The sequence below is a fragment of the Strix uralensis genome, chromosome 4, assembly GCF_047716275.1.
Source record: "Strix uralensis isolate ZFMK-TIS-50842 chromosome 4, bStrUra1, whole genome shotgun sequence".
Classification (NCBI taxonomy): Eukaryota; Metazoa; Chordata; class Aves; order Strigiformes; family Strigidae; genus Strix; species Strix uralensis.
In genome coordinates this window covers 12,273,588-12,289,440 of record NC_133975.1, presented here as the reverse complement: position 1 = coordinate 12,289,440, position 15,853 = coordinate 12,273,588, and the positions used below count along the sequence as shown (strand labels likewise).

Here is a 15,853-nt window from a genome sequence, read left to right as displayed (position 1 = left end):
AATAGCAATGATAAAACAAAATAGCATTTTATAGGCCTCCTAATCTATCTTAATGGATTTCATGGACACACTTCAAGACCCACTCACCCTAAAGTTCTTATAGTCTAAGTGCCAGTCTTGCAAGAAGTTTTAGATGTGCAGACTCCTGCAACTGTTGAAAGCTGACAGAGCTCTGCTAAGGGAGAAAAAAGGTTGTTTGAAGTTCACTGCAGACACAAGGATGTATTTCTGTGGGTCACAGAACAAATGTGTGACCAGATCTGAATCTACCTTTCCGCATTAGCACCATTAAGTGACTGTCAGTGTGAACTAGCTATGGCTACATAGTTTTAAGGTACATCTAAGTGAGAAAAAATGAGGGGATAAAGCAGCACTCTTCAGCAATGTGACCACATCTTAGCAATGTGCACAGCACTGCATGTACCCACACAGTGTCTAACCTGGACTGTAGATACTAAGTGGAGAGCTCAAACCAGGGAAATATCAATGATCCTACTGAAAAAATCACTGTTTTGACTTAAATTGCAATTATGCAATATGTGTCTTGCAAAATATTTGGTTTAACTGTGAAAGTGGCACTGTTCACAAGGACTGAAGTATTGACAGTACTGTACTCAAATAACATAAGTGCAGGTACAGGCATTTTTGACGTTTATTTTTATTTTGTAGCTGCTTCATTACTACTGCAATTGTTTGTGACTCTGATCAGAGGCTGCAAGACAGTAAAAATGTTAAACAAGCATAAGCTTGTTTATTTGAGAAGCGGGACTGATTTCCACACTTGCTTTCTTATTCACATCCCTGTACTGTCCCGCTGCCTGTACTGAACAGCCTCTTCCGTGGCCTCGCAGTGAACCAGACCTGACAAATGATCTGGTTGAAGACAGCTAAACTTTGGGGTTTTTTTGTTGGGTTAGTTTTCAGGCAGTTCCAGTGCCCTAGATGAGTCCCCTACACAGCTACATAAATGTTTGTCCCAGCACAAAGAAAAAGTGTGGGAGTAGAAGCAAATGACCAAAGCTGAGTATGGAAATTATCTTCACCAAACTACTGCTTCAGATTGTAAAATGAGGCTCCAGAAACTATTTAGGCTTCACCCATGTATTAGAGCTCCTATCTTCCTAGTGAAATAACTGCAACCATTGCAAAATCTTTGTATGAGTTAAAAGGATAAATACTAGGAGACATAAACCATTTAAAGGACTAGACTTTCATTTGTTCTGCCCTTAAACTAGCAGTAGCAGAATCTTAATGTGTTATTGGCACTGATACTGAAATAGTAACAAAGAAAAAAAAATGAATTAACCATTTAAAAGTCATCTGTAAAGGCTTGGCGGTTGTGTGATGTATGCTATCTTTGACAATATACAATGAATTGTAGTGAGGGCTTTCAGAACCTGCAATCTCTTTCCAGGAGGGATTCTTTTTCAACATTTATTGCTTTTCTGCCCAATAAATTCCCTTTACCCATTTCCTCCTGGGTGTTTTGATTTGTTATCAGTATCCAGAAAACTGAATCTGGCCTCAGTGACTGCTGGAGAACATGCTGAATGTCTTAGCATGTTGTATGTGTGGAGAGACTGATCACGTTTTAATTGTATATGAAAGGCTGTTAGACAACTAATAAAAAATTTCAGTTTTCCAAAGTCCATCATTATAATTAGATACAGTTAACAATTCTTCTTCTCCCAGAAAGACCCTTTTCTCCCCTACAAAGAATGCAGTTAAAATAAATAGCTTTCTATCTGGCAGTGGTTTGCTGTATCTTCAATACCTTAATTTCACTAGTTCTTCCCTTATCACAGGTTTTGTCTGCTCAAACAACTGTATACATGTTATCAGTGGATACAGCTGAACGAGCTCAGAACATGTTTTACAAAGACAGGCATGTTAAGCACCACTTAAGAAACACAATTATAACCAAAAGCACCACTTAAGAAACACAATTATAACCAATTTTCAAACTCGCCTGTGCAGATTCAGTTGGGTATCATTTCCATTTATGGATTGGGGAAAGCAGGAATTTGCTGTTAGTTGCAGCTGGACATGGAATTGGTTCACCACCAATTCAGTCAGTGGCCATCATTCACTGACGTGGACTGCAGTAATGGATAGTTTTGGTAATGTTACGTTAGCAAGGGTAGACAAAAAAAACCCACAAAGGGAAGAAACAGAAATGCACATCAGCACTTATCCAAGCTCTTGTTTTATGTCTCTCCTCTTATGCCTGCCATGCCTTTTACTGAAAAGCCTCTGGATCCCAAATACCCAGAGTTTTTTTAGTGGTTGTTTTGTTCCTCAGCTACTTCCATTTTGGGACCTCAGTGAACAGCATATTTCGAAGACTGCCAGAGCACGAGCAACAGGTGGACATTTTTATATTACAAAGACTGAAGCACTTGCATCCCCTGGTGGCAGTCTAATTTATTTTTTGGTAACAAAACACAAAACCAGTCTAAACTCTTCATAAGAAAAACTGGAATTCTATTTTTAACCATTTATATATTGATTACACAAATTGTTGTAAATGTCAGAGAGAAAGAAAAAATACTTTAAAATATTTAAAAGTGATTTTTTTCTTTTTTGTCAGGGTAGCTGAAGTTACAAAGACTTGCAAAACCCATGTGATTTTTGGACCTTCCAATTATCAAGCTATGAGAATTATTTGGAAAGACAGATTTAGAAGGAGCAGACTAGTCAATTGGATTTACACTGCAAAAATTCCCACATTACTTCTGAAATTCCTTCTGTTACTGAAAACATTATACTCTGCATTAGCAAGAAACCAGCTTTCAACCAAATGACCCAAGAGATTAATTGTTTTCCAAAGCCGGAAGGGACAACTACAATCACCTTCTCTGCATAAATCAATGGCATTTTCCAAGGAAGCTCTGGAATTTCTTCCCCATGTCCTTCACAAGTGTTCAGAAGCTTAACTCTTTGTACCCATATGGAAAATTAGTAGCATAAACTTCTTGCCTCACTCTGACCATTTATCCTGAGTGTAACTACATGGAAATATATCTGATTTACTAAGTAGCTATGGTAGTTGAACCAGACATCACACATACATTCAAAAAACTGGCAAAGCATGCAGTAGAGACTAACACTTGTAATCACAGCATAATGGAATATTTTCTCATCACCACACACAGCAGGCTTCTGTACTGCAGGGTGTGCTTTCTCTGGGATAAACTAGGATATAAGATTACTAAACTAACTGCTTAGGAGAACACCTTGACAAGGCAGTGTCTTTGTGGAACGTCTCCCTGCGAATCTTGGCATTTTGCAAATCATGCAACCAACAGTTCATTTTCTAGAGTGGCACAGCTTGTCATCTCTGCAAACAAATGCAGAGCTATAAAGGTACTACAGTCCCCATCCAGGCCTTCGTGCACCTCTGAGAAGCAGTATATACAAGTCCTGACATTTGTGACAACTCAGTGTGAGCAGGAAAGTTGCAAAGCAAAAACTAGTTCTCTAGTTCTTGTGAACAATGTTGCATTTAGCGTCAGACCTCTCCAAAGAAAATAGCTGAGGTAGATCAGGAGCACAGGCTCCTAGTTTTCAGCTGAAGGAAGGGTATCTATTGGTAACCTTGGGCTCCACTCCTTCCTCTTATCTTAATCTGCATGTGCTGTCTTAAGCTTTCTAGTGCAGGGACTGTCTTAATCCATACTTAAGAGATCTAGATCCATGATTGGGGCTCCTCAGGCATGTTGTTAGAAGAAAATAATATTTTTTTTAAAGCAGCATATGCAAAGTAAACAGAAAGATTAGAATGCCCTATGATTGCTTTAAATGACATGTAATGTACATAACTAAGATAAGGGAGTCCATCTGACATTAAGATATGAAGTCATTGGTATGTTTTATTTACAGTGTATCATGTGGATTATCATCTCAGATCATTCAGTTATACCAAAATTTCAAGAAATGCTCTATTTTTCCCAATAGGGTAAATGGATTTTAAAATTACATGCATTTTGATGTTGTGTGACAAGCACACTCTTCTTCTTCCTCATGTTGCATAAAACTATGCTGCAATTTAAGAAGGAACAGTAGAATTCGAACATTTCTACAGAAATATGAAGCTGAACTAAATTTAGACTGCTCAGGCCCATGTTGCTGTGCCATCTGGTGGCTACTAGTTTGTAATGCAGATGCTGGCAAAAATACCAAAACCCAACCCCCCTTCTTTTCCAGGCCTTTTCTCACATTTTTCCTCTATAAAACTTAATTTTCTATGTATTTTTTTCTTTATTTCATCTGTGTCTTCAAGCAACAGAGCACAAATGAGAATGATCTACATAAACATAAAAGTCAGTGCTATTTTTGCCACTATAGGCTCTTTGGGACATCAGGAGGAGGCTGGTACAAACGACAGAAGGCCTATGACCTTCTGGAAAGCCAGACAAAGCCACTACGTTTGAAAGTAGGATACCTTAGGATGTTTTTACTTTGTTTTCTGCAATGGCATGTTATGAAGGACAATACATATATATGTAACGAACGGAAACAATACAGAGAGGTAAATTTGAGGCATGAAGAAGTGACACTGCCCTACTTTGCTATTTCAGGTCTCTACCTTTACACAGAGTTATATAAGTAATACAGGGGTTTAAATCATAACTTTTACATAATGAATGTTTTAATGCAGAAATCTACCTTAATTCCCTCACTGTCTCTCCTCCCCATCAGACACCTTTGGTTAGTAGAGACACAGTAAGGCCACTGAAGTCCATGACTCAGAAATGGAGCCCAGGTACTTTTTATTTCAACCATACACAGAGAAAACAAAAAAATAACTAACCTTCTCCTCTTCTGCAGTGAACAAGACTAGTCCAGAAATCCCATGGTTTAAACAAGGTACCTAGTTTCTCTACTGGGTCTCATTAATCTTACATCTTTACTAACAATAAACCTTTTCTGTGGACCTCCATTAGTCTTTCTGTGGGCTGGAAATCTACAGACAAAATAATTAAGGGCTTACACCCAGATGGGTGGAGAGGCTGATTAAGTACTCAGAATTTAATGGATTTGGGTTTTTTTTTCATTATTACTGTTGCAGAGTCTATGACTGCAAGAATGTTTGGGGATATTCAGAGTATCAGTGGCACTTCATACTCTAAAAAGCAAGAGAAGCAGAAAGACTAGGGTTATTCAGATAGAAAATACTGAAATTCAGGATTTTTCAATCTCCAGTTTTTTGGGGTTTTTTTAGAAACACCAACAACTTAAAACCACTAGCAAATACCTCAGAAGACAGAACTGACACAGGAGAACATTTGCACCACTACAGTGTGTTATAATCTAGAATGTTTCCTCCTTCACATGGATTGACTTACCCATTATCCAACCCATTCTGCCCAAGTTTCTTTCCTATGTCACCTACCATCACACCTGGAATTGGTAGGAGAGTTTTTGTATCTCGAATCTGCACAGAAGTGGAATGAAACATTATTTCAGTTGTGGAACAATGAAAGTTATGGGTTGAACTTTTCAAACAGTGAAGATATTCCCAACTTGTATTCTGTTATTAATGCTAAAGAAAGCTCTCTGTTTTTTTCAAGTACATAATCCTGGATATACCTTGTACTTATGTATCCTCTCATTCAGGACATAGATCCCTTAATGAAAATTACTTTGGCAATATGACACTAATTACATCACTGTGTTAAATATGCCTTAACACTTGATGACTGCTCTCATCAGACTAGCAATGAAACCTTCTTCAGGTGTACAGAGACATAGCAGGAATCAACAGAACTTTTATGTAACAATCAGCTTTGAGACATTGCCCAATTTTGTAATAAATTCTGTTCAGCCTGCAACTAGTTCATGTTACTATGTACTTCTCTACTGCATTGCCATTATTTTCTGATGCCTTTAATCTTAGAAACTGATCTCTGTGGTAGAAGCTTGCAGATTTCATGCAGATCTGCCTGCAGCACTGGCAGACATAAATCATGTTAAGTCCAATCCAGGACTTGCATGACTTCATATAGCATAGGTTAGTTCTAACTATATAGGTAGTGTGATAATCTGGAGGCTTTTCAGCTCTTTGGTGTTTTTAGAATTTTTTGCAGAAAACTGGCAGTATAAAAGTGGTACAACCATCACAAAATCAGTGAATATTTAAAAACAGTACAGTTTTTAATTTGCAATAAATGTTCAAGACATTAATTAAAGAATCTGCTGGTCAGATATAGATAACAGCATTACAGAAAGTCTTTAATTTGACCCTGCTCCCCACAAAAAGAAAAAAGATTAGCAATATTTCTACCCTACCTGTACAAGAAAGGAATGTAATCCTTGGTACTGTCCATCAGGAGTGTAGAGCTGAGCGTACACAACTGCATGAGTGGCATGTTTCCCCATATTACCAACCCAGAACTTTGCAGCTTCAAAGTCAGGAGTATTTATGATAAATTCCTGTAGCCAGGAAAGAAAGGAGCAAATTATATAAGTCATAAAAATCAAGACACAGCTATTTTGTTTTTTTTTCATGACCATGGTAATGTTTTGAAAACCTCCATTAACTGCTAGGGTTTCATTCTGTACTCTACTCCAACAGCTGAGATCTCTCTTAGTGTTCAACTCTGGAGAGAATACATGTAGCTAGGAAAAATTTAGAGCTGAAAAGTTCATTACTTCATTGTAAAGCCTGAAATTCAGCCTTTTATTTGCTCATTTAAGCAGTTAAGAAAAGTAAAGCAAGGTGATGGACTTGGAAGCATTTCCTAGATCTTAGGTTAAGCTGAGCTGTGAGTCCATGCGAGCGACTGTGAGGGCTGAAACCTATGCAGGGACCACTTTCTCACACAGTTTTGTGTGGAAAGCAAGCCTGGTTGACAGTGTGAAGGGTAGCATGCTTCCCAGCTTGGACAACTGGGGGACCATGAGTAGTGGGAATTCTGAAGAATACACATATCCTGAAATTTAGGCATAGCTTAAGCATTCAGATTTTTAGATTCCAAATAGCGTGCTTTCTGGATGTAAAAGAAATCCGAACTCAGAGCTTCATGATCTTAACAAAGATTTAGTCATTTCAGTCACTTTTACTGCAGTGCACTCATCACCAGCCTAAAACTCAATTTATTTAAACGGAACTTTTCATGCTGCCAAATTCACAAGGTTGTTTACTTTTCTGGAAAGGGATCTGATCATCCATGTTGCATAAATGATCACTGAATTGCTTGTAGATGAAAAAATGCAGACTGGAATGTTGTCCTACTGAAGAATACAAAATCTTATGTTTCAAATCTATGATTCTCATTTCTCATTCTTCTGAGGCCACTTCATCAAGTACAGATATGAGCGACACTGTTGACAGCAACAGCGCCCATATTATACAGTAGTGCAATACTATGCCACAGTCTTTGGGGGAGATGATGAGCCTACCTCCTTGGGACATTAAATAACACATTTTAAATTCAACTTGGCATAAACCAAGCATGTAGATGACAAAGAGAGAGAGAAAGTTCTACCAGTCTCCTCTCTTAACTTCTAGTCTCTTCTCCCTCAATGTGAAACTACAATGAGTTCTATTCATTTACTGAAAAAAATCTTAGGACAATGAATTTATTTCTGCAGCAGTGTTGATTTCAGAAAACAAATTATGACTAGCAAGCAGTACCCTAATAGAGCAGTTTATTGTTTCGTTCTTTCAGTCTCTTCAATAGTCGTGTTACCTCATTTTTGTAATCCGTTTTCTGATCCTCAAGAAATAATCCTAATTGCCATATATAAAGCCTTCATATTTAAAGACAAAAGACAATTTAATCTGCATGTCCAGCTATTCCTTAAGAGACACAACAAAGGAGAAGGATGATATCTTTATTTTGTATCAAAAACAGAAGCTAAATTAACTATTTGTACAAGAAAACAGAAATTTCTGGATTTATTGTAAATATTGATATTTGACAGACAGTCATTCCACTTTCTTGTACTTTGTTCTGCTGGAATGGAATGCCTTTCCTCCTTTTTAAAAGTACTCCGGGTGTTAAATGCACTTATTTACAGTAGTCAAAAATACTAATGCAGAAGACCTTTTGTTTTGCGAACACTGGAAAGCTGTGTGGGAACATGCTTATCTGTTGAAATCCCCACATCCACCCTTAACTGTATTCTTTTCAGGTATCCATTTCCTCCTCTTAGAAATAAACGAAGGGGAGAGGGAGCCGTCTCTGAACTGAGGCATCCACAGCACATGAACTGTGATATGCTTGTCTGCTTCGGTTTTCTTGAACCAGAGCTCCCCAAAACCACTCTTCCCTCCAATGTTTTGAACTTTGACTTCTTTTTTTTTTAACATTTGGAGTTTAACTTGATTCTTTCTCGTTAATCCAAGAAATCCTTGAATCATTCTGTCCTGTTAGCAAGTAAGAGTCTGACAGTCTCAAACGTTATTCCTGTGCATTAAGGACTAACCTGAGTGTTATGATCAAACGTGGCAGTAGTCCGTATGCCTTTGGTATTAGTTCCGTGGCTGAGTTCAGTCAGAGCAAAACATCCAAAAATCTAAACAAGGAGATATGAGGCACAGTTCAAGACTACTTTATTACAGCAATTAACATGGTAAGATTTTCAAATTATTACAAATACAGCTATTGAAAAATAACTTGCAATTACAAGAAACCAGTCAAATGTAACCCTAAGGCTAGGACATCATGCCTGCAGTAGGGTAACAGGTACTTTTTTCCTTTGGTGATGGCTGACTCATTCAGGCAGGTATCTAAATTTTCAGCTGTCTGGGTTGAAGAACTGTTCCATGATGAAAATCGGCAATCTGCTTGCATTACAAGCAGTTCTGGGAACTCCCAAAGTCAGGAGAAAAACAGAATGTGGCTATTTATTTTCAAAATTGCAAATAGCTTACATTATTGAAGGGGATAAAATTGTATCAGATCAATGTATGCATACACTTGGTTCTCAGTAGCATGTGGGAACACTGCCGGCTTGAAGCCACAGTGAAATGTGCATACTGGAATCCTTTACCCTAGACTGGTTTGGCCTATAGTACATACTCTTAAGTAGCAAACCTTTGAAAAGCAAGTGAGTTAAAATAATATAAATAAACCTGTAGCCTCAGGCAAAATTATTCTGACAAATACATATCGTCAGGCTTTTGTGTAGACTGAAAGTCGTTAAAAGAATTCATCCTGATCTTTAACACAGGCTATCAAATCAGAACTATGTAGCAGTATATGGTTCTCTACGAGCAGAAAGATGCAGAATTTCAGAAAAATAAATAAGCGAAGAAGGTGAATGGTTGGCAAAAAAAAAAAAAAGGTAAGAAGTGATAATGAATAACATAAAAAGCATGAAGCTCAGTTTGAGTGTGCTGAGCACATATATCTTGCAAAATCAAATAGGGTCAGGCCAGATCGTGAATGCTGCCCATGTGGCAAAATGGCATAGACAGGAGAAACTGTTCAGGACTAGTTCTTTCTATATCAGATAGGCTGCACTTACTCTGCAGGGCATTTGGTCCTGAGTTTCCATTGGACTCTACGTGGTGTTTCTGTGGCATTAAGACATTATTTTTTTCCATTTTATAGCATCAGAATGGAGTATTTAAAGCATCATTGCAAGGTGTATGATGTAGATGGGGGAGGTGGGAGCGTCTGTGGGCAAAACTTGCTAGGATATACTCTTAAAGGACTGTGGATGGAGACAGAACTGGTGTACTGTCATCTATACTGCATTTTGGGAGAAGTCCCCAAGCTGTCTGCATGTTAACTTGGACAGTCTAAAACAGATCCAGGAAGTGGCATAATAGCTAGCAGTGAGGGTAGTCAGGGCTCAGTGCTTCAATCTGCTCCTTGGTCTTTTCTGTCACTATTTACAAGTACCTCGGTATGTAAAGAGATCAGAAATAACACAAGGGTGCAGGTAGTGCCATGGTTCTGATGGTGCCCAGTTCTCACAAGTTATCAAAAAGAAAAAATTTACCTTCATGCCATAAATCTGTTCCATAATGTCTGCAAACCTCCCAGAAGCACTCAAAAGTGTACCTCCAAATGCCTGTAAAAACAGATAATTATGAATGAAATCAGCGACCCCAAGATGGAAAGCACAAATTGTACATGCTTAATAATCTGTAACAGTGACGTCCATTCAAGGGACATGGGAAAGTAGGCTGCACAGTAAACTACTACTTAGACTACAGCTGGAGGAGGGACGGCAGGATTTGATCTTGGAATTTTCACAGCTCTAACCTGTTCAGGCCTTCACTGCAAACTCTTCAAATGCTTAATGAGCTCACTTTCCACTTGTCCTTATTGATGTCCCCTTGAGTAAAGTAAAACTTCAACGCTATTCTAGTTTGTTTTATTGCAAATGGATTGGGAACTGAGGTAGCTGCTTCAGGAGCAGACAAGAACACTGTTTTTAAACATACCTTCAGTTTTTCTAGATGGCTATTCACATAACAAAAATGTAATTCCCAGACCCTCCCCTTCCATGTGAATAGTAATAATAAATTAATTCAAGTAATATTATTTGACCAGCTATGTCAAGTATTCTTTCTGAAAGACTCATCTAGGCAGCAACTGATGAACAGAATCCCAGCCACTGATGTCAGTGAGAAACTTTACACTGGTTTCTGTTCCTTCTGGATTCTGCCCTGAATCAACACACTGAGGGTGAGGCAAGGATACCTGTATCTGTAGCAAAGGCATAGGCACCAAATAGGGCTCAACAACCAACTTCTGTGGCTGCTACTGCCCTACAGAAGAGGCAGAGGAATGGACAAAAGAAGGTGGAACTGTAGGCATCAAAATATCTTTCTATAGCTCTGTCTATACCGCTCCACCTTTACTTTCCAGATGGGATTCCAGTGGAGACAGGGCTTAATGACAAACATCTACTAACTTTATCCCACAGCTGTCTTATTCTTCTAAACAGTTAAAATGAATTTCATTTTTTAAAACAAAGGACTTGGAAAAGATATAGTTAATAAAATGGGCAGAAAGCAATGGAATTACAGTATTACAAGACACTTAAATTCAAAGATACATCACTATACCTTTTGAACTGTACTTACACCGCAATGTAACATATACTGGATACATGGAGACCAATCGTACATTCCTATACAGAGGACCATATGAAATATCTTTAATGGGTTCTCTGCGATCTCTTGCTGAGTAAGAAAATCATACTCAAAGAGCCTTTTACAGCGCAGGAATGTCAGCTCCTGATACTTCTCACGGGACAGATCTTCTCCAGGATGATGAGCAAAGAGAGGATCACTTTCCAGAGCAGAGAAGATTTTGTTCTTCAGGGGGAAAAAACTGACATGAGAATGTTAATCTAAAAGCGTTAACAAAACAAGTTAATATTCTTCTAGGATAATACTAGGCCTCAAGCTACATTCGTTTGATAGGAAGATATAAATTTATAAAGCCAAAACCCCAGAGAATTAAAATTATCTATTTAAACAGTCTGTCATTATATATACAGTTCACGCAGCAAAATTTTATGAAAGTTTGTCACGAAGTAATCTCTCTGAACGTAAGAGAACAGTATGGTGAAACTTACTTGGTTTTTATAGCAGCTTCATTGTTTCACTATATGAAGCTGCTGGTAGGATATAAAGGGCAATGGCCCTCAATCTGAGAATAAAGGTAAAACTCTAGAGGTTACATTCATTTAGAAATATGTCATAATAGTAAAGCCATTAAGTAATCACAACTGCTCTGATCCCAGATGAAAGCGGAAATATACTCCATTTAATGGAACCATCATATGCAGCCATTCTTTTAGATTAGTTCTTATTAGTTCTTTTTTATTATTAGATGATATACTATGGCACTGTTTTATCTCAGATTCCTGTGTCTTCAAGATAGCCACACCTTCTTAGTTGTCTTTCATGTAATTTAGAAAAAAAAAGTGCAGTGCCTTAGGCAAAATCTTTTAAAAAGGTTTTTCAAGTCCTTTCCTCCTCTCTGAAGAGAATGACACAGTAAGAAGGGCGAAAACCAGATTTTCTGTGCCTTTCTTTGAAAGGTAGGGTCATTCCCTCTCTCTGAACAACACTATTTGCCCACACAGCACTGAAACTCCCTCAGACACAGAGCACTCGTGCTTTTAATGTGCTCTTAAGTGTATCAGTCAGATGCAGAACAAGGCATTTTTGATTTGTCTGATCCACCTTCTAAGATTTTAACAATTATGGCGAATGTTCAAGATTAGCTTAAATCCATGCAAATCTATACCACCTTCAAAAAAGTCAGTTCTGTCTCCTCCCACATCTCCAAGTCATGCATTCCCACACCATCTCTTGTTCTGCAATTAACCTCTTTTTTTGGTAGGGTTAGCTTTCAGTGAGGTAGGCATGCTAAACTGTCCAACTGCAATGCCACATAAGCATTAATGCAAGCACAGAAGATCACAGGAAATTATGTCAGTCGAAGACAGATATACTACGTTTGAGAGTAGCATGAACTTAGCTCAGCTTAAGTGCATTGTAAAACCATGGGATATACGATTTAATGCAAACAGTACAGTAAAGAAACATTGTAGAATATAGTTCTTTCTCAGTTTGAAATGAACATTGAAGTTCTCTAATGTAGCACTTGTTGGTCTCCCCTGTACTGATGTTCAGTAACGAAATGAGCCTTATGAGACAGCAAAGTAGGTTGCTTAAAAGTGCAGTTCTGCTCTGAAAATCGGATATGGAAAAACAATGTCTGCATGCTCCATATCTTCAGAGTATAATACTCTCCCTTTGAAAATTACTTCTTCTACTGATATGTCCAAAATTAAAAGATGGTTATAATTCTTGCAAAGTTTACCTTAAACTGGATGATATCTTTGCCATCTAGTAACACTGCCATCTCCTTCCAGTTAAAGGAAGCTTTCTTACGGTATTTGCAAAGTGGTCCTTTAGGGAAATCTGGTAGCAAACTTTCCCATGAACTGTGGTTGCCAGTGGCTTCTTTCAGATTCTGTGTGGATGCCATTGTTAGCTAAACTGTATAAAACAAGAAAAGATACAAACTGAAGCACCACAGTTGCCTAATTTTTAGTAATAAAAATAAATCAAAAGGGTTGTTAATTAAATCCATAGACTTATTCAAATGTATGAGTATAGCAGTGCAGAGCCAACTAAAAGGTTGCCCTTCCATTTTTCTAATTCAATGGGCTTGGTACGAGCTAAGAAAAAAATGCCTTGAAGCGAAGGTAAATTAATTACATGGTCTTTATTATTAAAATATGAGCTAAACCTTTTTAAATAAGCCAAATATTAAACAGGAACACCATTGGTTAATATTGCATAATAAGAAAGGAGGGATGAGATAAAAGATCCAGGCAAAAATGTCTTTAATAACATAATGCGAGTCATTGTTATCTCACTTCTAATTTAAATGTAAAAAAAAAAAATATAAAAGCACCCAAACATGCATACAAAGTGCTGTTCAAACGCAGGAATTGCCTGTTTTATCTCCACGTTACTAGTTAACATTTAAACAACGTTTAACTAATTGCGTTGGTTATACGTTAAGGTCTGGTTTTATAGAATTGAAGTGATGAGCTGTTCTTCACGCATAAACATGAGACAGAAGACATCAGCAAAATGGTAGGAACTCTGCCCTTATCTTCCACTGGCTGAATATATGAAAGAGTAAGTGGGTAATAAAATCTTTATTTCACGTACTCCAATTGCAAGAAACAAATTTATGTAAAATTCTGCATATTGCCTCATTTAATCTTGTCCAGAACTGGCCTGGCTCCCACAGATCCACTTGGCTATGTGAGCACTGCACTACCTGGGTGTATCTGCCCAGGCCATTAGAACTGTGGCACAGAAACAAACAGGTGACCTTACACAGGGAAAACAAACATTTCTAGCCCTATATACTATTCCTTTCCTTTGTTATGGTGAACATTTAGAATTGTGAAACTAGAACAATACCAATATGCTGTTCATCACTAACATTGACTTGAACAGAACAGGTGAATGGGACAAGCAGGAGGCCCGGTCTGCAATGGGTCTGTAAAGGGTACAGATAAAACCTACATAAATGAAGTAAAATAAAACTATCAGAGTAGTGACTTCTACAAAAGACATAAAACTACAGGGCATTTCTTCTGCATGGAAGATGCAGCTTTGGAAAATTGTAAGCATGTAGGTGTGCACTTAAGTGTCATACTGCCATATTCAGGAATAAATTTTAAATAATACTAAGTACTAACTTCGCAATTCAACTTCATTTTTCCCTAAGTTTAAATTTTCATTTCTGTTATTTGGTGCGTTGTAACATTTTTAATCTGTCTTCCCACTAAACATTTTTTTCTGAATACACTTAGTTTTCTGTGCTGTGTTGGCCTTAGACTCTTGTGTACGGGATCAAAAGCGGTATGGCCCCATGAAGTCTGCTGGCATTTTGTTGTGTATATATAATGGGTCATGCAAGTGCACTGTAAAACTTCACTGAACCAGCAGGATTTCGTTATCTGTAGGTACAACCACACTGGTTTTGGAGAGAAGGGCGATCTCTCCTTGTGTTTTACCCTGGCCCAAAGAGTAAAGGCTTATGCCTCTAGTTGCTTCCAGAAGCAGATGTCGGAGTGCCCTCTGTTGCCACCTGCTCACATCGCAACGGCAATTTCCATCACATTACACAGATGGAGAGATCGGTGTCATGCTTGTAAAATGCAAAAATGATCAGGTGGGGGAGCATAAGCTGGCCACATTATAACAAGGGGACTGGCTGGAAGAAGCAGTTCTCAAAGGCACTGAGAGCTCAATAAGGACTATGAATATAATAACCTACAGACACTACCAGTTTGGCATTCTACTTTTTCTGTTACTTGCTACATTTCTTTTCTTTCAACCTAATCCTTTTATGGAGGTAATCTCCTAGTTCTGGACAGTACAGACATAGTAGAAGAGGACTGCAGGGTAGTATTTCTGCATGTGACTTCAGAGTAAGTTCTAAGAAGGTACAGTTCCCAGTATTGAGCAACAGGTTTGGAAATAAAAGAGAGGGGGGCAAAAAAGGCATTGAGGAAGGGCATTTCAACCTGAAACCACAGAATCACAGAATCGTCTAGGTTGGAAAAGACCTTGAAGATCATCCAGTCCAACCACTGACCTAACACTGACAGTTCCCAACTACAGCATATCTCTCAGCACTAAGTCAACCCTACTCTTAAACACCTCCAGGGATGGGGACTCCATCACCTCCCTGGGCAGCCCATTCCAACGCCTAACAACCCGTTCTGTAAAGAAATACTTCCTGATATCCAGTCTAAACCTTCCCTGGCGCAACTTGAGGCCATTACCTCTTGTCCTATCACTTATTACTTGGTTAAAGAGGCTCATCCCCAGCTCTCTGCAACCTCCTTTCAGGTACTTGTAGGGGGCGATGAGGTCTCCCCTCAGCCTCCTCTTCTCCAGACTAAACAACCCCAGTTCCCTCAGCCGCTCCTCGTACGACATGTGCTCCAGACCCTTCACCAGCTTCGTTGCCCTTCTCTGGACACGCTCGAGTCATTCAATGTCGTTTTTGTAGTGAGGGGCCCAAAACTGAACACAGGAATCGAGGTGCGACCTCACCAGTGCCGAGTACAGGGGTGAGATCCCTTCCCTGTCCCTGCTGGCCACGCTATTTCTGATACAAGCCAGGATGCCACTGGCCTTCTTGGCCACCTGGGCACACTGCTGGCTCATGTTCAGCTGGCTGTCAATCAACACCCCCAGGTCCCTCTCTGACTGGCAGCTCTCCAGCCACTCCTCCCCAAGCCTGTAAACCAAGTAAACAGACATTACTCTTCTAACTGGAAAACAGGTAAATCAGGTAGAAGTTCAAGGCTTCTGGCTCAAAACAGAAAAAAATTG

The 15,853-nt window shown here is 38.7% G+C and overlaps 1 protein-coding gene across 7 annotated transcripts in view; it reads right to left on the bottom strand.

Annotated features, from left to right (window-relative positions):
- The window catches only part of ACOX3 (acyl-CoA oxidase 3, pristanoyl), a 45,233-nt gene that overhangs the window by 28,041 nt on the left and 1,339 nt on the right, over window positions 1-15,853 (bottom strand). For 6 of the 7 annotated variants that reach the window (XR_012628626.1, XM_074865665.1, XM_074865664.1 and 3 more), the window contains 6 exons: window positions 12,804-12,982; window positions 11,051-11,284; window positions 9,958-10,029; window positions 8,434-8,523; window positions 6,292-6,435; window positions 5,349-5,437 (listed from right to left, as the gene is read on the bottom strand). Coding sequence is in view for 6 of the 7 variants with exons in the window: in XM_074865665.1 (XP_074721766.1) it covers window positions 5,349-5,437; window positions 6,292-6,435; window positions 8,434-8,523; window positions 9,958-10,029; window positions 11,051-11,284; window positions 12,804-12,971 (797 nt within the window). In the remaining variant the exon portion in view is untranslated. Of the gene's footprint in view, window positions 1-5,348; window positions 5,438-6,291; window positions 6,436-8,433; window positions 8,524-9,957; window positions 10,030-11,050; window positions 11,301-12,803; window positions 12,983-15,853 lie in introns of those variants that run through there. The other variant, XM_074865668.1, reaches the window with a different exon arrangement.